The sequence below is a fragment of the Cuculus canorus genome, chromosome 1, assembly GCF_017976375.1.
Source record: "Cuculus canorus isolate bCucCan1 chromosome 1, bCucCan1.pri, whole genome shotgun sequence".
NCBI classification, from domain to species: Eukaryota; Metazoa; Chordata; class Aves; order Cuculiformes; family Cuculidae; genus Cuculus; species Cuculus canorus.
This window is the reverse complement of record NC_071401.1, coordinates 140,398,935-140,420,911: the sequence shown is the minus strand read 5'-3', so window position 1 is coordinate 140,420,911 and position 21,977 is coordinate 140,398,935. Positions and strand designations below refer to the sequence as shown.

Sequence of the window (21,977 nt, the reverse complement as noted above, 5' to 3'; positions counted from 1 at the left end):
CCAGGAAGATTCAGGATAATCTACTCATTTGTGCCTTGATTTAGATCTGACTGAGTACTGAAATTTCTTTTTTTATTTTCTAAAGTAGTGGGAATCTTTGCGCTTGTTCTGTATCAAAGCAGTTCCTGCTTGCGCTGGGACTGGGGTTTTCTGGTTAATTTTCTCTGTTCCAAAGGTAGCTGCATTTCTATCTGAGGTTTTACTTTTTAGGTTTGAGAATGTCCTATGAATGCTAGCTATTGTCTGTAGTAGTTGGTCTCTGAATAAAGAGCAGTATTTATTACCTACATACCTTCCCCATTAAAGTATGCCCATTTTTCCACCACCTCGGCTAACCTGATAGACATGGATGATTGAAGATCCTCAGTTGTTCCTGTCTGTGGGTTGATGTGTGCTGTCAGATAGTGAGAATGTTCAAATGATCTTGGCACTAATTGCGTATAAAAGCACCTTCAAATAATAGGGAGGAGGCTGTAGCTACGGTACTGGCTCCAATGAGCAGCAGCTATGAGGATATAAATTCTTTTCATGGAATCCAATCTAAATGTACATTTTGTTGATTTTATTTTGACATTTTTTGGTGGTGTATCTTAAAGGTAGAGAAAACTTGAGTCTTTTCTTCTTGTTACCGAAACTAGAAGAACAAGAAAGCTGCTTTCCCTGACTTTCCAAAAGCTTCAGAATAGAGCCACTCCACAAAGAGAGACTGCATTTGGGTCTAACAGGAGCAGTGTTATCAAACGCAGAGAAAAAATAGCACAGGTTCTTTGTATTTCCTTTTTGAACCTCGATTTGATGTAGGTTTCTGGAGTATCATCAATTGATCAATAAAACATGTTAGACTGCATGCTAGTGCTTATTAATTCACACCTTTGGTACACAGTAAGAAACAAGGTGAAGCCTGGTGTCTATAAAGGGACTTGGTAAGTGGATTAGCCAGTTGTCTACTAATGTGTGTAGTTCATCTCAGAGGATCACCCCAGTGATCCTAGCCCTGGCCGCCTGGTGTGCTGATGGCATCAATAGGATGCAGCAGCATCGTGGGTGGAAGGGAGGTCCAGCTGTACAGCAGCTGACAAGTCCTGCTGTATGTTTCCAGGTCTCACTTGAGTACTAAGGGGAAAAGAAAGCTCGTATTGCTGTAGAAATTCAGATGCCATAGACATATCTTGGACTTTTTTAGCAAGGAGGATTTATTAAAAGCTGTATTGTAGCCTTCCGTAAAAGAATTTTTTGATTATGTGTTTGAATATTGAGTACGATTTGTGAAAAGGACTCTCTTGCAAGGAATCCTGTTTGCTTATTTTACAACTATTTTATTTTTTTGCAATTCAAATTCCAGAAATGATGGTTGTACCCTGTAAGAGCAGCTTTCTCTCCACACTGGGAAGTCTCAAACATCCACAAATGCCCAGCTTCTAACAGCTGTGTTTTGATAATTTCGAGCTCTTTTATTCACCTTATGTTTAAAATTTTGTGGGACCACCGGTGAATTTTACCAAAAGGGGTGGAAAGGTTACCCTGTGCTCCCATGTTTTGCATTACCTGATCAGGTCCACAAGTTCTAGCCTTTTTACAGTCAATTCTGTCCAAATTTATTCTAGTCTTCACTGGGTTCTGTGAAAATATAAAACTGTTAGAAAGTTAAGCACGCCTCTAGCCATGACACTTCATAAATCCAAAAGCAGGAGTTTGTGAGAGAGTGGTCTGCTCTGGACAATGTCCATAAGCAGCCAAATGCTGGCCTGTCCTCCCTGTCCCTGCTTTCCCCTGGCTGCAGCCAGTGGCTGGCTGTTTGAGTGGCAGTACACCAACAAGAGGTGAGCAGGTAGGATGTGTGCTGGTTTGTTTCAGGAACATGTTGACTGCATGGAGATGAGAGCTTTAGGTCAGAAGACAGATTGCAGAAGACTGAATGATAGCAAGAGGCTCTCCAAAGGCAGAGGACATCTCTGTGAGGAGGGAGGAACAGCTCCAGGGCAGGGTTTGATTTTTGTATCTTCAGGAAGATACAGAGATAATAGTCTGCTTTATTTCTGATATAAATGGCTTTATGTAAGTCAATCTTGCTGTCTTTGTCGGTGAGTGGCAATGCTTGTGTGTATAGCAGTAGCTCATGACAAACCTCATTCCTATACTCTAGCCAACTTCCTCAGCAAGCATGGGCATCAGAAGCCCATCCCGATCTGCTTTTGGAGCTGTAGCCCCACGGTACCCTACACAGATGTTGTCCTGCTGGCCCTCCTGCTACGGTGCCTCCTTCACCTTTGTCGGGGCTGTTTGAAGTCATGGCACAGGAGAGTCCAAGTCCTCAGTAACCTTGTGGGCAGTGCAACTACTTGAGGTGGTTTGTAAACACAGATCCATGCGGATTTTCTGGTCCTTGGGGTGTGATTCGAGGCCTCGGTCTCTCCTCACCAGGGGTGTTAGCAGACTGCATTGATTTTTTTTCAGGAAATTCTTATTTTCAAGAACCTTAAAGTGGAATTTAGATGCCTAAACACGGGCGTTGAGCCCCATAATCGGACTTCTGAGATGGTCTTATGGTACTAGGGGAAGCGGTAGGAAACCAAAGGGAGATGTGAAGCCTCCGGCAGTGGTAGCTGGAAGTCAAGGGGAATATGTCATAGCATCTCAGATGACACTGACGTTTGTAATTAGACAACTTGGTCACACCTCTGGTATCTTTCAGACTGAACCCTTTGGCAAATGTGGCTAAAGGGGACAGAGAGAGTGGTAATGTTATGTGGACAGGAAAACATAACTGTCCCTGGGTACTGATTCATTGTACTAACATATTTATAGCTGAAAAAGCAGTTTTAAAATCAATCTTGACTATCATAGCATTTTTTACTTCTGATGTATTCATGAGTGTTTGGCATACTGTGCACATTCTTAGTTTTGAGAGAGCCGACATTAATAGCTATTAAGTTAAGTCTGAAACTGTGTGGCATTGTTAATTACCTCCAGTCATGTAATTTATTGAACGTACAAAACTTAAGTTCTTGAGTGCTATGACTAATTATAAGATTGGAAATTAAACCAGAAGTGGAAATTACAGCCATACTTGAAAATGTCTCTCAGACAACTTTGATCATTTTCATATGCTTTTATCCACAGGTCTCTACGAGGAGATCCGTCAATGCCGTGAGGTCTGTGGAGAAGCTCATATGAAAACAATCTTGGCAACAGGTGAACTGGGGTCCCTTGATAATGTCTACAGAGCCAGTATGATAGCTATGATGGCAGGTAAATATATTTTTAAGCTAAGAATGTCTTTGCTATGTTCTTTATGAAGCTTAAAAAAATCCAGTCGTGAAATTTAGTTTTGACGATAGTAGAAAAAGCTGTTATGGATCAATTGCTGAAGTCGCAGGTGTAGTAATGAAGTGTCACTTGTTTTATATAACCTACAAAAACTGCATGAAATGTTAAATAACATTTAAAACTGCTAAATGACAGAATATGTAGGACCAAGTAATATTTGTTGTCAAAAGTCTAATCCTTGGTATATTTGATAAAAACGCATACATTTGGGGCAGATATACATATTATCTAGGCAGTTGTAATGCAGATATAATGTAAGTACATGGCTCGCAAGCTTACTTTACATGCAGGGGGAACTTCCTTGTGAAGTTTCAATCACTTCTAATCACCTCTATGAAAGTGCAGTTCTCTAAACTAACTATACTGGAAATACTGTAAGGGGAGGAGCACTGTGTGCTCCAGCAGGCGCTGGCTTAGGCTAGGTTGTAACTTGTTTGAGTGGGCACACGCAAAGCAATGTCACTCACTACCACCAATTAATTGGCACTTTGAAAGGTGTGCAGTCTTCCCTGTCTTTGAAAATGCACTTATATCTGGCCTGATGTTTAGGAGATTGTCTGTCTTTTATTCTGAGCCTTTCAGCTAAGAAACGTATTCCCAGGAGCAGGATAGAGTTTTTAGGGGCTATGTATAGTTTGCAGGTATTGCTTTCTTGCATAGCTATAGCTATTGCAGACTGAATGTAGCGAAGCACTCCTTTGAGCCTAGATTTACAGCAGTTTATTCTCTGCAGCTTTGGTCTGCGCTGGTCCAATTTTCCCTAGTTTAACCAGGATTTTAGAGCTGTGTTTTATTTCCATCTTTTTGATACAAAACCAGGAATTGGCTGATAAGACTATGTTCTTTGAACTCTATTCTAGATACCTGCTTCTTCCACTATGCTTGAAAGAGAGCTCTTCAAGTATATTGATAGAGAGAAGTGTAAAGATATACTAAGAGCTACTTGGGTTAGTCTGTGTTCCAAACTTCCCCTGATTTTTGTTTTGTGGGGTTTTTTTTGGTTTTTTTCCTACTGTAAGCTCTTCAGACCTGGAATTTCTTCTTGGTTTAGAGTAAAAAAAAAATCATCCAAATGTCTCGTCAGCATTTAAATAAATATTCAGCTTGCTGCTGACCTCTTTGTCTCCTTACACAACCCTATACTTATCTACGTCAAATAGAATGGGAAGCATTTCAGGCTTTTTACATTCTCAGCTAAAATGTCAATTAGTATCATTAGATACAGAGGATCAGTATTATGCCAGTAAATATTGCTTTTAATTAGAAGAGGTGTAAGAAATACACATTCCCTGTCATTTAAACTGATGTACTAATCATTATGGTCACTTTTTGTAACATGGAGTAGTGAAAAATTCAGGTTGTAAAGCAGTATAGCATTTCAGATTTTTTGCTGGTGTAGTTTTTTTGAAATACAGCAGATGGCTCTATTGTTAATGATTTTCCTTGCATAGTTATTCATTTTGCAAGATACTTGTACATCTGAATATATGCAGTAATTTCCTTATTTTAGTCTCGCTTTTCCTTTGTGGATAGATGTAAAAATAAGAATTTATTGATGCCCTATGTACATGTATTGAGGGCCAGATTTTCAGACTCTGATTTGTAAGAACTGCTGAGAACCTTAAATTCCAGTTGAATTCTGTTTGATTTGTGGAGTTGTAGAATTTTAGGGAGGAAGTACTTTGGCACAATAGTTTTGAATTCTAGCTCTATTGTCTGTATATTTTTTTTTTCAATTGGTGCCATGATAGGAGGAAAGAAAAAAAGCAGAAGATATTGTAGATGTGACAGGCCCTGGCAACTTTTATCTGAAGATAAAAAAGCAATAACTCCCATCAACTTGACGCTAGTAATTAGTTTTATATGGGGAAATTAGTTACACTGTGTAGTGGATTCAACTGCAAAACTAGTTTTAGAAGCTTTTGCGGCCTCTGGCCAATTGCTCCTGTCCTTTACACCAAAATTTGCTGCTCCTTGAGTTGTGCTGTTAGAAGTGCTCATCATGCTGCTTTGTAAGCTGAGTTGTCAAAGTAATACAGTTGAAAAGGGTTAACTGATTGCTGTGTGGTTTTTGTGATTTGTTGGCAATGCATATTTGAAAATCTCTCAATAATCTGGTTTACATCCTTGCATGTAATTTTTTCAGTCTGACTGAGGACATGGTGTGCAGTCCTTAAAATGTTTCCACTTCATTATGCGTAATGTTAGCCTATCATATAGGGACCACGAAATCCTAGACCTACAGATGTTTACATTGCCCTTGCTGAGCATGCACACACTCACCTTGGTCCTGAAGCACAAAGCCACTAGATGTGTTGCAATGCGTATATAAGATATATGTATTTCCCATGTGTCTTATTTGTGAGACTCAGAAGGCTGTGAGAGTAACACGATGTTGATTTATCACTAGCTCTGTGGTTAAAAAGCTTGCATGGGGTGTCTGGGACTTGGTTTCTCCGACTGAGGTTCTTGTTCCACACAGAGATCAATTTTACAGTGTATTTACTGTTAAGGATCCCAGTCCCTCCAGATAAAGTTGCTCTGCTCTGCACAAAGCAATTAACTGACTAGGGAATACAATCCAGATGTCTCCTCTCCCTAATAGCTTTCCGAAATTCACGTACAGTCTTCTTTGCCTTGACTTGGGGGATTATTGTTACACAGCATGTTACATATGGTGGGGTTCAGCTGGCAGGTAGGGGTTCAGCCACTAGACATGAGCCAGCTGCACGGATCACTGACTTGAAAATGGGTAGTAAAAGTAAAAAAATATGTACATCTGCTTTGACAGGAATTTTAGAAGATCAGTAAGGGCTGTGCACAGACAGAGGTGGTGTGCCCGTGCACTTTTGTATTCAAAGCAGATTGCATAGGCCGCTTCTGTAGGCAAACAGCTGTACTCTGAATCACAACCCTTGCAGGACTCAGTGGAAGCCATCCACTGCACACCAGTGAGTGAGGCTGAGCCCAGTGGGATGTGCAAATCCCAACAGTGCACTGGAGGTGCAGTTGAAACAGTGCTTTGGACAACATACCTGTGTACAAGATGGTAATGCTTGCATCTGTAGGAACTTGAGGAAAAAGTGTTGCTTCACAGTGAATTATGAGAATAACTTGCCTCTGTTTGAAATAATGGATTTTGCTTCCCCCTATGTCTGAAATCGTATCTCTAAAGTACTATGACTACTTTTTCTTCCCTCTTTAGCACAATACAGAAGAAAAAAGGCATCAGAATGGGAGCAGGCTTCCAGTTCTCTTAAATTCTTTTAGCCATGCTTCTACAGACTTGACTGACATGCAATAAATTCTTCTGGAATATTTAAGAACCTATTCTGGGTGAAAGAGGCTGACAGCCCTCTAAGGGCAGTGACTCACTTGGCAAGAGTAATTTTTTCAGTGCTAAGGAAGACATAATAGCAGGTAGGATTGCACGTAGGTGGCTCTGTGTAACTACCAAAAGAGCACATTGTTTTCAGAAAGCTGACCAAAAGAAAATTTCAGCATTGAATCAGAGAATTTTGGGTCATTGGTTTATAATGTCCACTGCTATTTCTTGAGCTTCTTGAAGTCTTGATGATGGTTTGAGCTACTTGAGGGAAACTGACTGCATCTTTGACTCTACCTACCAGACAGCTTCCACACAATGGGTAGAGCAAATTAATTAGTGGTTTTCACTCTCTGGTTTGTATTTGCTTCAGTCATGTCCATTTCTACAGGGGGACATTCAAATGTGTGTCTTTGTAGCTTCTTGGAATAAGCAGTGCCAAGGAAAACAAATGAGAGTGCCTGAGCCCCTATAGCAGTGGTAACTATTCTATGCATCTTCATTTTGGTGTCTTTGAAAAATACAGACCTTGTACACACTTCTCTTACAAGAGGTAGGCCATTTTTTAACTTTTATTTTTTGACACAAACATCAGAAGCTGCCAAGGAAGCCAGACAAAGAAGGGAAAGATAATGAACTTGCAGTGGGAAAGGAATGCTTCAGTCAAGGTGTGGATGACTCAATTGCGTATTTCAGTCATTTAGAAGATTTTTTATTTTGGAAAATCACATTTTAACCATATTACCTATTTGGAAGATATTTTATTATTCTGTCTAACAATTCGTAATAATTAAAATATGCTTAGTAGGAGGCAGGTAAAGGAAGTGATTAAATAAATGTACTTTACTTCAAAAGTGAAAACTTCTTCTGTGTCATTTTAACTGTGAAAGCTGGTCTGTATAGTACAGCTCCTTTTACTCTTCAGGAACTGAAGGGAAACACACCAATGACACATGAAAGGTGCTTGTTTTCATTATATATATCTAAACAATACCTGTGGAAAGATCAGGAATGAGATGTATATTCTTCTGCAGCTCTGCTAAACATATGGGTTTAAAACAATATTTCATGGGTCACTAAGCAGTTAGTCAAATAAATTGTAAGTTGAGATACTGGCTAATGTAAAAAATTAATTTAGAAAGAGGGTGATTTAGTGCTGACTAACTAACTTCTAAAGTCACTAGCACAAAAAAGCCCCGTAAGAAGTAGCAGAAGACATCTGAGGCAGTAAGGTCTCTGATGCTGATAGTCTAGAAGAAGAGAATTAAAACACATTAAATGTGTGAGCAGAATTTTTTTAGATGCTCTGATACTGTTCTTTTGTAAGTGAACAGAAATAATATAGCCAAATGGTGAAAAAAAGCAGTGTCTTGCAGTTCTCGCGAGAGCCCACTGTCTATCCTTCCAGGCTTCGTCGTGCTTTACAGGAGTGGTTCCAGTTAATACACACTTAAAATTTTCTCAGCGAACCTTAACAAAACATAAAGGCAAAAATAGTCTGACCTTGTGCTGCATCCAGAGGGAGATTGGCTGAGGGATAGTATATCCAGTCTTTGTCTCTAAAAGCAGAGAGTAGTGCCACAAGGTTCCCCCAAAGAAAACTCAGGAAAGGGCAGTACTACATGAAGAGGCTTCCTCAAAAATCCTCCAAGACCGGAACATCCCACTGCACAAAAGCCTAGTCCTAAATTAAAAAAAAGGTACAACAGTTTAATGATTGTAAGTAGAGAGAGTCCAAGAAATGTGGTTTGGAACATAGCAAAATAATGTCTGGCTAAACAAAGCTTTTATCTCAGCTCTAATGAAGATTTTTATAGTGTAGTTAATATTGGTGCAGATCAATTTTTAGGATGAAAAATGGGAAGACAAATTCTAAGATACCAATTGCTTTTTTTTTTGAGCAGTCTTGCAAAGATTTGTTTTGAGAAGGTTTTGATGGTGTGGCTGTAAACGTGCTAGCAGCCATCTAAGTGCAAGGCTTGCCTTTCCTACTGCTGCTGTGAACCGCCACAGTCCAAAACTTCTACTAAGCAAATGTTTCATAAAAAATTAAAGAGGGGGAAGGAAACCAAACTAGCAAATTTTGACTGAAGAGCTAGGCATGCTTTGTGCAAATATGACTAATGTAGGAAACAAGACCATTGAATAAGTAATAATACTTGGCACTTAGATAGCACTTTATGTCTTCAAAGCACATACTGACATTAGCAGAATAAATCTTACAATCACCCTGTGAATTATGAGATGAAGATAATAACAGACAAGTCAAAAGTCAAGCTGAGATCAGTTATAAGTTCCTGGCTTTAAATCCCACATTCAACCCAAAAGTCCAGGGTCCCCTGAATAGCATGTGAATTGTATTATGTATTGATTTAATTATGTGTCTACAACTTCAGATGTAATTTGAAACTAAGTCAGTCAGTTATTAGAGCCCAGAGCATTTCCAAATGAAAGGCAAAGCAAGGAAGGAGGCTTAGTAACATGTATAAAACAAGATTTCAATTTTTATCTTGTTTTATGTGTCTGAAATACAGCAAACTGTGTTGAGTTTACAGTGTATCTGTAAAGAGTACACTTTACCCTTCATCAGAAATCAAAGGCAATGTGTACCTGTCATCTAGGAGGAGACTGGTTCAAAGTTGGTAGCTCCTTTCTACAGATGTGAACGGTCTGTGAGTGCTTTCCAGGGTGACTATGTTAAGTTCTTGTCTGGAGGTCGACTACAGGGCTGGGGCCAAACTAATAAGTCCTTACTGTTCTGAATGTGTAAGAAGAGGAATAAGGCTTTCTCAGTAACAGTCTGGTGGCTGTTTTCTTTTTACCTCCAACTAAACAAGAGTCAGAGTAAGTCTAAGGTGTAATGGGGATTGCTTCCTGTTCCAGCTTGACTGAACTCCACTCACTGGCTGGGGAAGGTGGATGTTGAAATACAGCGTTTTCTTGTGTCTGGCTGCTTGTCTTCAGAGAACAAAGTGCAGTGCAGAGAGAGTTCTCCCACCTGTGTTGTCAAACGTTAGAGAATAATCCCAATTTTCTTTGGCTGTGATCTTCTGGCAGTAAATATTACATCTAGTGTGGGCATGAGCACATTTCTGAATTTCTGACAGTTTACTGGGAGTGCATAAAATGATGTTTATGTCAGCTCTCTTCTGCCTGCAAACATGCAGACAATACCTCATTTGTCCAAAGATCTGCCCATTCGTTCAGAATTTTTAGATAAATTTGGACTTGCAGAGTTTGTACTACTTCAGCACTTTGCATCATGCAGATGCAGTGTTGTATGTTGTTTTAGGAACATAGCCTTCGTTACTGTCTTGAATACGTAGAAGTGGTTGCAGTTGGCTGCTGTAAGAAGCTCATCAGGACAGTAATTAATGCTATGGAATTATATTAGTAGTTCATAACTTTCCTGTCTGTTTGCTGCAGCAGATGTCCTGCATTCTGCGTAGTCTGCAGTTGTTCTGCATGTTCAGAGTTCTGGTTAACAACACCGAAAATTTAGCAGAGGGAAGAAGCACAAAACACGCTGTGGAAAACCAAGATACAAAGCAGGTCAGAGTGACACAATCTGTCTCAAAATTTTGAATGATATTATGGACTAAAAAAGGTTTTGAGTTAAGAGTTAGATCAAAAGATGTATGGTCCTTAAATACAACCAGTTTAATAGAGGTCTCTGCAGGAACAAGTGACTTCATTTATTCTGGCACAGAGTGGTGGGAAATAAAAAAGCCAGTAGTACAAAAATGCAGATAGCTGCATGTTCCGTAAGGCAGTACAAGGCTGCTCCCTTAAATGATGTAATTGCCTATAAGCTTAACAGTGATACTGCAGCTAATCACTAGAAATAATGTAGGCATGATAGATAAGCTCGGAGTTGAAAGTTCTAACAATGCAATCACAATATCCTCAGGTTCGAATTACTGATGAGAGTCCATACAAAGAGTAGTAACACAAAAAAAAATGTTGAGCTTGAGTAAATCAGACCTTGAAGGAATGCAAAATTAGACTTTAAAATCTGTCTGGAACTCAATAACGCATGTATAGGGAATCAGAAAAGAAGAAATGGAGAGAAACACTAGGGCAGGCTCCAATATTGTCTTTACCATAGAGTCAAAAGAGCAACATAACCCTGTAGGGGTAAGTAGAGGACAGAGGTAATAGATGAGAGGAACAGAAATGTTGAGGACAAAAAGAGGGATTGTTCTCCCTTTGTGAAGGGAGAACAAATTGAGAGTGTATACAGTAAAACCTCATTTGTTTGCAGTTTGTTAAGCTAGAAGCTCAGACGTGCATGCATTGCCACATCTTGTTGTGCATTTGTTTATGTGCTTACTGAACTGTGCGCTAGCTTATACAGCCATATCTGAGAGGAGATAGTTGTCTGAGGCCACTGATATGTCATACCAGGATGCCTCAGTTTGCTAATTTTGTGAGAAGTCTATTCCATTAATAGTATTGTACTGTAATCAGAAAATAGCGACATATACCCTCTGATGAAGTCAAAGAAGAAATACTGTTGTAAAACAGATGACATTTGTCAGCTCTGTACCTGTTTGTTTGATTTTGTGTTATCCACAACTTTCCCTCCACCATCCCCAGTTACAATGAGAAACAGTGCTGTTTCCAAGAACTTCTCACCAGAAAAATACCAAGTTAAGTCAGGAAGCCAGAAGATGGGTAGGATTGTTTAAGGTAGTGGAACGACTCCTAACTTATCATCACCTGTCACAACTCCATTAGCTTCTCTGTTTTTTCATACGTAAATTTAACATTGCACATTCTATAGGACCTCTGTGCAGTATAGTAAATTAAGACATAAGCAGAAATATATTCCTCTTAATAGAAGGCAGTGAGATTGGATAGCACAGAACATGAGAAAGTTTTAAATTTTTTGTTAGGAGCTGCTGATTCTGGTTTACTGAAACAACCAACTCTGGGAGCAACAGTGGAGGTGAGAACTGCACAGCTTGCCATCATACTCTAGGGTGATGGTATTATGCAGTGCACAATTAACTGTCACTGCTGATAGTAGCAGCAGGGAGATCGCCTCCCTTTATCTGTTTCCATAGCACTTCACCCAAAATGCTCTTTGAGGTGAAAGAGTTTTGTTGTGCCTCCTGTATGTCTGTTTTGCTGTGCTTTGGTGTTCTTCCTGCACTGAGCAAGATGGAACGAGCAGTATGTCCCCTACAAGAAATCTTAGAGGAGGGGGAGTGTGACAAATCCCCAGAAATCCCAGGACTTGTCACTAGATCTCAGAGAAGGGTTTGAACCTCTGATTTGCATATTTCCGCTTCTTAACCTCTAAGGTGGTGGCTGTTCTCTATGCTTCAACCTTTGTAACTGGCTGTGAAATAGTAGGTGATAGAGAATAGGCATGTACTGATAGTATAACAACGTAATGTTGAGATGTTGAGTAAACCTTCTATTAACTATCCAAAATGCCTGAACAGGATTTTTCTTTTGCTGATATTCAAGGTCTTTGCAAAGCATATTAATTAAGGAATATCTAAATGGTATACCTTCAATTTACAACAACTGATGCAGAGAGGTGAGAAAGCACGCCTGTTGCGTTAATTTTCCCCATGAATGAAACCTTATTTCTATGTTAAATAATTTGTTAGAATTTGAGTTAAAACTTCTGAAGTTTCATATCACCTCATACTCAGAAATTGCTGCACAGTGAATAGTTTTATTCAAACATGCCATCAAAAAACTTTGCATCTGTGAAGCTCCAGTATTGAAGGTAATGGTTTGAGAGAATGCAATTTTAAAACGTGGAAATATTATGTAAAATCAATAGATGTACAGAGTACTATTTATTTCTCTGATATTTCAGGTTGGTTTTTTATTGTGTTAGCAGCAGGTGTTAAATTTTACTAACCCAGTGAAAAATAGAAATAAATATTTAATTTACTGTATCTATCAATTATACAAAATTGGCTTATGAAATATTAAAGTATCTGTTAAGAGATTGCAAGTAGGAACACCAGTTAAAAAATCCAGTGCCTTAACAGAAAATTAATATAGATGTGGAAATAAACTAAGCTTTATTTTAGGGTTTTAGGTCCTGGGATTTTTTTTTTTTGCTTTTATGGATGGCAAGGGCTAGGGATCATGCCTATCTAATTTGTAGGTATGTGCTCATGACAGCAGAAGCACAAAATCAGACTTCTAAAGACAAAGATGTTGGCTGGAAAAATACACTAGGAATATGTGATCTTGAATATCAAAAGGTTATTTTAAAACACTCATTTGAATAAAACATTGGACACAAACATAAGTGAAATACATATCAAATTATAACAGTGGGACAAAAAATAATCATATGAAACAAGAAGTTAGTCTCAAGGAGGTTATGGATAGTTTCCTTACTGATAAATTGAATCTTAAAAAATGCACTGAGATCAGTATAAAGACATCCATTGGCTTTTAATAGCTCATATCCTAATGGTGCTGGCGCTGTATTTCAAAGGGTTACTTCATCCAAGCTAACTGCCGAGTTCCTGATGCTACAAACACATTCCTCATTGAGCTAAACAGGACTAACTACTCCACTGCAAACTTTTAAGCTTGTAACATTTTTCCTTCCTTACAAATATAAGGTTTTAAGCAGAATTGAAAGTCTTTTTAATAGACTTTGCCAATCTTTTCTCAAAGGACAACATTTTTATCAGAATTTTACTATAGGATACAGCGATATTCTTCAAGAATGTGCTCATTTCAATGGTGTTCAGAAGGCGAGCTCCATGGCTTTTTCCGGCTTGCCTCTGTGGTTGTTTACAGTATTTTTGTTGCGTTGCTTGAGAGACTTGAACTTCCTTGATAGGTACCTGGGTTACTTGGAGCTCTTCCCCTGTGCTTTCTATGTTCCTTTGATTCTTGTTGCCAAAATGCAAATCGTGTTGGGAAGATTTTGAAAAGAATGGAAGATACTCCCTTCTTTGATACTATACTTTGGAATTTCAACCCTTGGGTAATGTTCCTGATGTTATATGCTTTTTAATTATTTTTCTGAAATTAGTGTCAGCATCTCTCAGATACGACCATTTCTAGATTCTACTATTCTATTGTCTATTTCCAGAGACAATACCTTACCCAGAGCTGTCTGTAATAGTCCTGGTTTTGAGAGGATTTTTTTGAAGACAAAGATGATAGAAGTCCAGAGTCTTCACAGCAGACCAACAGGAATCTGACATCTGATTGTCACTTGCACCTTTGATGTCTCTTTCCCTCTAGCATTTGTGCTATAAAGTGATTTCCCTGCAGTATACAACTGTAGCTGATTTCTCAAGTTGGGCTCTCTCTGAATCTAAAATGTAGAAAAGATTTCTCCTTGATGATGCCAGGACTTTTTCTTGAGGAAAAAGTCTTCCTTCCATCATCACCTTTGCAGTTACACTGCCAATCCAACATCCAACTTACCAGCCTATCCCAAGCGTCGCAGAGGTGAGGTCTTGTAGTTTATCAGGAAGATTTGTTAATTAATCTCTAATGGACCGAAAAGGAAACATGACAATGTTTCATATTCATTGGAGCACATTAAACTTATGTTATATAATACAAAATTATGAATTGTATACCTTCAAAAGCTTCCTTCCTACTGGTCCTGGAAGATGAACATGTAGAGAGCTCAAAAGAAATACAAAGCTTTATGCGTAAATGGAGATTTGAAATGAACCTGAGCCCCAGGATGAGAAAGCGGCTTGGAGGGATGTGGTGGAAGGGGGTGCCATGTTTCTGGTGACTTCTAGTCCCCAGTTAGTGGAGGGATAGCATTTTTAGGTCGTGATCTGATAACAGGGTACCATATATGACCTGTTAATAGCTAACTGGTCACATTTATGTTATAATCAGGTACTGTGTTTGCAGCTACTCTGGATGTAAGGAAATTTAGCTTCACAGCAATCTTCTTCATTGCCGTTTGCAGCGCATTTGCAGCTTTGAGGCAGGCTTCTCCAGGAACTTCAGCTGGATGGCCCCTGTGCTATTGTAATGATGCTATTTCCAACAATTTCCAGCACCTGGGTTAGAATTACAGCTCACTTAGCTTTAAACTAACTGTCTCCAGAGTGTACTGCAGAAATGCTCTTTTTTTGCTTAGAAGTAAAACAAAAAAATCCTAGTAAAGTAAACAGATCTACTTCATGCTTTCAAACAACTTCTTGGTGAGTTGTTTTGCAGGGACTTGTTTGTGTTAGAAAGTAGCATGAAGGCAGAAGAGAAACCTAGGAAGAAAGTAATATATTTACCTGCTGAAATGTTCAACAGATTAAGTGAAAAAAGTGTTAATGAGGGGTGAAGAGAAGCCTTTAGGTTTGATGGGTTTCTGTGCCTTTTTTGCTGTCCTAAGAACAGAATTTTGGAGTGAAACACAGGAACATGCAGAGCACTTTGCAGTCTAAGTATGAAAATGCTGCAGATGAGAACAAATGATTATTAATTAGCAACACCGCTCCCTTTTGTTACTTGGAAGTAATTGAGATAAGGGTTCTGCCAGTTGAGGTTATTGTCTAATGTCTGGTTCGTGAAGGACAGAAGCAGAAGAGGATCTGAGATTATCTGAGTAGAATTTTTAAATGACGGAAGGCAAAAGGGTAAGTAAGAACAGAATCTGTTCAGGTTGGAAGGAGGCAACTAATATGGCATTTGAGGTATCGGTGATGCGTTCTGTATTATTCCTGGCCGTGACTTCAGTATGCCTTGTAGGTTTTCTTCGTTTTCATTCGCTAAATTAGGTTGGACATCACATAAAGAGTAAAGTAATCAGTGAAATGTATAAAGGCTTAGATCATCATGATCGTACAAAGCCTGCAGACACCTTTTCACAAATGTGAGTTGCTACAGCACTGATTTTTATGTTAATTTACTAGTGAATAATTTAAGAAGACCTGTTTATTTTTTAATAAAAAGGAAAGATATAAATTGGCTGAGTGTTCCTAATGTTACTTACAGCTGCCATTGAGCAGATGTTAGGCATTCTTCGTGGTATGCTAGACCAAAATAAGTTTTATGAATAAACAAACAATTTCTTTTTATTACCAGCTCTTCCAGGCTGATTCTTTCCCAAATTCACAATGAATGGCTTTTTAAAATCTCCTCATAAATAATTACCTTTCTTGTGCCACTTTTTCTTAGGCACTTGGATTTTAATTACAATGATGAACTATTTTAATAAGTAGTTAAATAATTTTATCTTTCTAGGGCTGGATCCATTTCCCATTTCTCTTTGACTTCATTGGGTCTTGGGATTTTAATCCTTTTAATTCTTGCTAATTCACTTGATATTGCACTTTCACTCCCCTTTATAAATTCGTGTTGGAGAAGCAAACAGCATGCTGCGGCGTCCTTTTCTTCTGAACTCTATGCACATACACTCATCTCAGCTTGTGGTTGACAACAGTCTCCTGTTATAGTAACCATTTTGTTTAACTCAGTCATTTTGTTCACACTAAGTCTGAAAAGTAATTAATGGAGACAATGTGGTTTTGTGGGCTACTGTCTAGGGGCCTTGAAGCACTCTACAGAAGACGTACAGCAAAGTGAATACAGTGCTTACTTGATAGATAATGGATATGTAACACAACTATACTCTACTTCAAACCAATGAATGTAAATGCTTATTAGATACCTTTCTATGTGATTTGATGTAGAGAAATGCTGAATGCATAATTCCTCATAACTTCAGCTGTGATTCAGTCTCAGTGAAAACCAGCTGATTTATTGAAATGTATGTGTCACTATTGGGATGGAGAAGAGAAAAGCCAAGTGACAGATTTTTAAACTTCTTGATTTTTAGAGTCATGGCATGATCAAGATTCGCTTAATTAAAAGTGACTGCTATTAAAAACAAAACTCCCATGAATTACATTTAAACTTTCATAGTTTTCTCTCAGATTATGTATGAAACACAAAACATGATAGTATGTTTCATAATCCCACTCCTGACACTGAATATTGGAGCCACTGCAGAAAACATTAATACCAATTTAGATATTGTTGGGAGTCTTAGTTAAAAGCATGGATCTTCCAAGGCTTTACTTTTATCAGGTTAGGGTCTGTCTATTTCTTTAGGGTGCAGCCTTGGGTAGCTTCGCTTACTGTTACGCTCTGTATGACCTAAAGAGAGCGTGCTTAGGACCAAGCTCAAATAGAGACACAGTTCTGCAATTTTTTGTGATTTATGTCAGAAGGTTGAGGTTATAGCAGGAAATGTATAGGCCAGACAATTATGCTTCCTTTTGTGATAGTGACACCATCATTGGTGTTACAGTTTGGCAAGTGACAGCTTGGTAAAACACAGTTAATGTTTTGCTTGACCACTTCTATTTCTGAACATGTAAGTTAGGATTAAGAAGCCACTGATACTGAAATGAAGCTCTAGAATATTGCCACGCAAAGCTATGAACTTTAGATAGATTTTTTTTTTCTGTAAGAAAGACATAAAATACACTGTCTCAATGAATAGTGATATTTAATAGCTTGTCACTATATACCTATGAGGATATATATACATCTAACACAAAGAGTGTTTGTTACTCAATTTCTTACATTCACAGTATTTCAGTAAAAAGAATATAATGCCACAGTACAAAATAGTAGTATGTATTTTGTGTAGCTTATTAAAATATAAAACCTATATATAAAATATAGATTTGAGGATTGAAATATTATCTTCATTTTGCCAGTGAACTAATAAAATTTGCATTTCTGTATCAATTTCAATTGTTTCTAACCAAAACCCAGACAGCTGCTTCATCAGAGTGTTGGTACTTTTGGTTTGAGATGCTCACCATGATTAGAGTCTGGGACCAGATCAGCACACAGGCAGTTGACAAATGGAGGTGGAGAAACAACGCTCCAGCATATTAAATACCTGTCTTATGAGTTGCTGCCTGTTTCTGATGATGCTTAAGGATCTTTTTGATTTCCTTCCTTTTTTAAAGTAGTGCTCAGTAGATTGTTGTGCTGGAAAAGCCTGAATTTGTGAGCATCACACCTTCATAAAGCATCCCTTTGAAATAAAATTGTTATTTTTGCCATGTAAGCATCATTAATATTTACGGAGGAGTGGGGGGGAAGATTTCCTGAAAAATCAGAAGTGTCTCTTTCCCTGACCCCTGGTAGAGAGGTGTCCCATGCTTGGAGTATGGCTGCACAGTCAGAGGATTGTACATGTTTTTATTGAATGGGACTGGCAGGCTTTTTGGTATTCGGGCTACCTGAAGAGCTAGATAAATTTTCCACAGCAACCTGTCAGTACCTGGAAATTCTCAACCGTGTTGCAGCCTATACCCGTGGGCTTTTGCAGTTTTGCCAGACGTCAAATTATCAAGGCAGGGAGAGAAGAAGGAAACATTCTAAGGGGCAAAAACTTCTGGGAAGCAAGACCTGCGAGTAAGATTGATAACACTTAAAAAAAAAACTAGCTCACCATTTACTATACTGCCTTATGTTTATGTAAGGCCTTCCAGGGTGTTATTCTTTGGGTATTTGCTGCATCAAGGACAATCCCCAACACCTGCACCCAGGAAGTCCATGACAGAATCTATGTGTTTGTAAGCTTATGGTATTGAAGACTTTCAAATATCATAAAAATTAAACTAAAAGTACATTGCATGATTACTGGAAGTGCAGGCTTTATGCAAGCTCCTAAGTAACCTATTCTACTTGATTGTAAAAGCCAGCAAGAAACAAACACATCTCAGATGAGTCTGGTGAGATCTGGCACCTTATATTTTTTTTCAGACAAAGGCAAAAGGTTGCCATTGGCCACAACATGTTCTTGGGAAATGCCTTTGATACTGGAAATGCTCTCCAGCGCTGAAGCCTCCACCTGTGCCAGCTGCCTTTTTATGTGTAGGGAACAGTGTGGAAGAGGGGCTGATGCTGGCTGTTTGTCTTCTGCATGACAAAGAGGCTGGGTGCTGGACAGATTCTGACTGTGGCATTGAGACATGACTTTTAAATCTCAAAAATCAATCCTGCCTTTCTCTGTGTTAAGAGTCAGAACAGAATTTTAAACTGCTTGTAGCATGAGGTGTTGAAAAACACTCAAAGTGACATTGAAGTGTCATGATTTTGGCTGTATTATGTATGATTTTTTTAAAAAAATCTTTAAAATTCATAGCACCTTTTTGATAAAGTAGAGTGATTTTCTTCTTGCTTTGTTCAGTGTGGAGTATTCCAAATGGATTTTAAACAGCTATTTCTTCAATTTGAGTAATTTTTTACAAGCTAATAGACAATACTTAAGCATACCTGTGTTTTAATGTTAACGTATTTGTTTCAAAGTTGCTAACAACATGAAAAAGCACAAAGCTAAATGTGTTTGCTAAAACATGGTATACAATATGCCATGTACTGCTGTGGTTCTAAGCAATCATACATATTTTTTATTTTCTTCCAAATTGCAGTGCTGTTACTGGTAGATATATCAAGGCTTTAGCCTCAGTCTGTAATATGTCATGTACTGGACAACATTTTGAGAGACTGAGATGTATTGATCTAAAACCAAGAATGCCAAGAGGGAAAAAGCCTTACCTAGATCAGTGCTGTTTTAATTGTATCACAGTTTAGGATAGTTTATCATTGTTTAGATTAGTTTAAGTGTGAACAAGTAAATGATGCAATGCAATTCAGTGTTTGTCAAGGAAGCTTAATGGGTGAGATTTTCCAATCAAGTCTAGTTTCTTCCACGGCATTTTGCCTTTTCATGCAGACCAGCAGGAGCACTCGGCTCAGTGCTGAGAACCTGAGTGCTTGCATGTAATCTGAAAGAAGAGGCCAACCTTTATGTTGCTCCATAAAGGAGTAACAACCTGTTTTAGCAGCAGCCTGTGGATTCTGGTAAAGTGATGGGAATGAATGTTGTGGTTCCTTCTCAAATATCCAGCATGACTCTAGCTGCTACATGTGGGATAGCCAAAGCAGGGAAAGTCACTATCCTCTTAGCCCCTAGCCACATCCATATACCTGTATAGGAGACACAGGTTCAACCCCAGGTAGCAACTAAGCACCACACAGCCACTCACTTGCTCCCTGCTGTTGGGATGGGGGAGAGAATTGTAAGGGTAAAAGTGAGAAGGTAAGTATGGGCTGCGTAATTGTGGAAATGATGGTGGTGGTAGCAGTGAGAGGAAGCAGTTCTGCTGCTCTGTGCTTCCATCCATGCTGTGGAGCAGTTCCACTAGATCTTATGCAGATGCTGCAGCTACTCTAACCACTAGCACACTGTCCATCCTGTTTTCAGTTTTTGGGGGTTCTCCTGCTTCCTTCTCCCTGACTCTCAGGTGTTTTGGTGGCTGTTGGAACAGCCACATCTTAAAGCTAGTGGTAACTGACACACCTCTGTCTCCAGACCTGTTATTGCTTTGACCCTCTTCAGTCTTCTTTTCACTGGACAAAAAGCACCATAGCTGCCAGTTTCTATACTGTCATGCCTGTTGTGCTGGAGGACATCATGGTTTTGGGCACCTTTGGCCAGAGCTGTGTTACCAGCTGCCCTGGGTGTGCTGGGGTACACTCTTAAGCTGAGCATATGCTCAAGTAGAGAGGAGATTTGCACTGATGTCTCTTGTATATGTGCCTTGCTCAAAATCATTAGAGGTGTGGCAGAAGATAGCCAATAACGTAGTTTGTAAAGGAAAACAGTATTGCAAGTAGATAAGCTAAGAAGAAAGGTGTATTTTTTATTGGTAATTATAAAAAGGTTAAGGTTAGGCGTTGGGATGCATTGATTTATTTCTTCTTTTTACCATTGGTTTGTCATGTGTCATTAGGCATCTTGCTTAACCAGTTCCAGTAGTGCCATCTTCAGAATGAAATAAGGTTAATATAGATGATATACTGCAAAGCTGTTGATTGTAATACATGATACACTGTTTTAAAGAAGAAAAATAAGATCTCAGTAGAGAAACATGAAATTAAACAAACAGTTAACAAGACAGGGATTCTTTAAGCTTCCTTAGGGTCCCACTAGCCACTCTTGGGACAATATCCTGCTGCTTTCTCTTTGGAGAAGAAGATGAGTGGCTGTTCCAGCAAAACGTAATTGCCTGAACTACTTCTGCACCCTAGCGTCTCCAAGGACTGCTTCTGCCTGACAGTCTGGGAAAGGACCAGGAGCATTCTTCCTCCTGTGCATTAGTGTAGTTCGAAGCATAAAGCCAAGGGCTGCGATTGACAGCGATTCCAATTGTGGCTTTTGAACCTGGAGCATATAAATTATTTATCTACTCTTTCACCTTTCCCTGTATGAAATAGGAGTGGATTGGAAGGAATGCTCTAAAAATAGTAAGAGCCCATCCTATGTCTGAGCAACAGAAGATGATATGGAACTTTCTGTTGAACCTCCTGAGAAAGCACATTTTAAATGAACACACAAGAAACTACTACTAATTAAATAATAGTATTCCATGGAGACCTGTGGTATACACTATAATAGTGTGTTAGTGAGATGTGCATAATTCAGCAATGGCGAATTCTTTCAGACATCATCTACAGGCAATTTTTCATACGTATGGGCTCAATAATTTGTCCCTTTGTGTGCATGCGTAAGTGTTACTAAGGGCATCATTTGTTCTGCAGAATGTCTATTACTGGAGGTGGTGTACAAGAGAGGAAGCATCAATTCTGAGTCTTGAAAACCAAACTGAGATGATAGGATGGGTCATCAGAAAGATTGTCTTTATTTGTAAAGAAAAATTAAGCATGGAGCCCAATGATGTGATTTCCCACCATTCCCCACCTCTGTGCAGGCACTTTTCCCAAAAGAATTGCAAAAATAGGCAGTTCACTAAAGACCGAGTTATAAGCTAACAGATTAAGGTGGTAGCTTAGACACAGGCATGTGAAAACTTGTGTAGATACCCAGTTGAGTGGTCTGGCGATGCAGCCATGTGTGATGGAGCTATGTGGTGAGTTATTGCTAAGGTGAGTTGTCACAGCTTCGTATCCTTCTCCTCCTCAACAGCAAAGCTAAGTCAGCAGGGAATGTATTTTATGTTGCCACTGGAGTAGGATAAGGACATGTAAGTGGGCAGTTATGATGACTCAACTGACAAGAATTGCCTACTACATTAGCCTTTTATACCTCGCCCTGCATCTTTATTTTGAGAGGGTTGATAATCTGGTTGCCCCTAGTCAAGCTAATTGTGTGTAGATCTTAAGACCCTTATTTTAGACACTCATAAAATAGAAAGATGACTAGCTAATGGGACTTTATGCACATTTGATAATGTACTATTTTATCATTGCTACCTTGTCGGCAGAAACAGCAGGGGCTTTTAAAGGTACCTTCAGCAGCATGTCTCTTTTTGCCGCC

At 38.9% G+C, this 21,977-nt stretch overlaps 1 protein-coding gene across 2 annotated transcripts in view; it reads left to right on the top strand.

The window, feature by feature from the left end:
• The window catches only part of DERA (deoxyribose-phosphate aldolase), a 56,288-nt gene that overhangs the window by 21,781 nt on the left and 12,530 nt on the right, over positions 1-21,977 (top strand). For both annotated transcript variants that reach the window (XM_054051690.1, XM_054051602.1), the window contains exon 6: positions 3,121-3,249. In XM_054051690.1, coding sequence (XP_053907665.1) covers positions 3,121-3,249 — 129 coding nt within the window. The remainder of the gene's footprint in view (positions 1-3,120; positions 3,250-21,977) is intronic.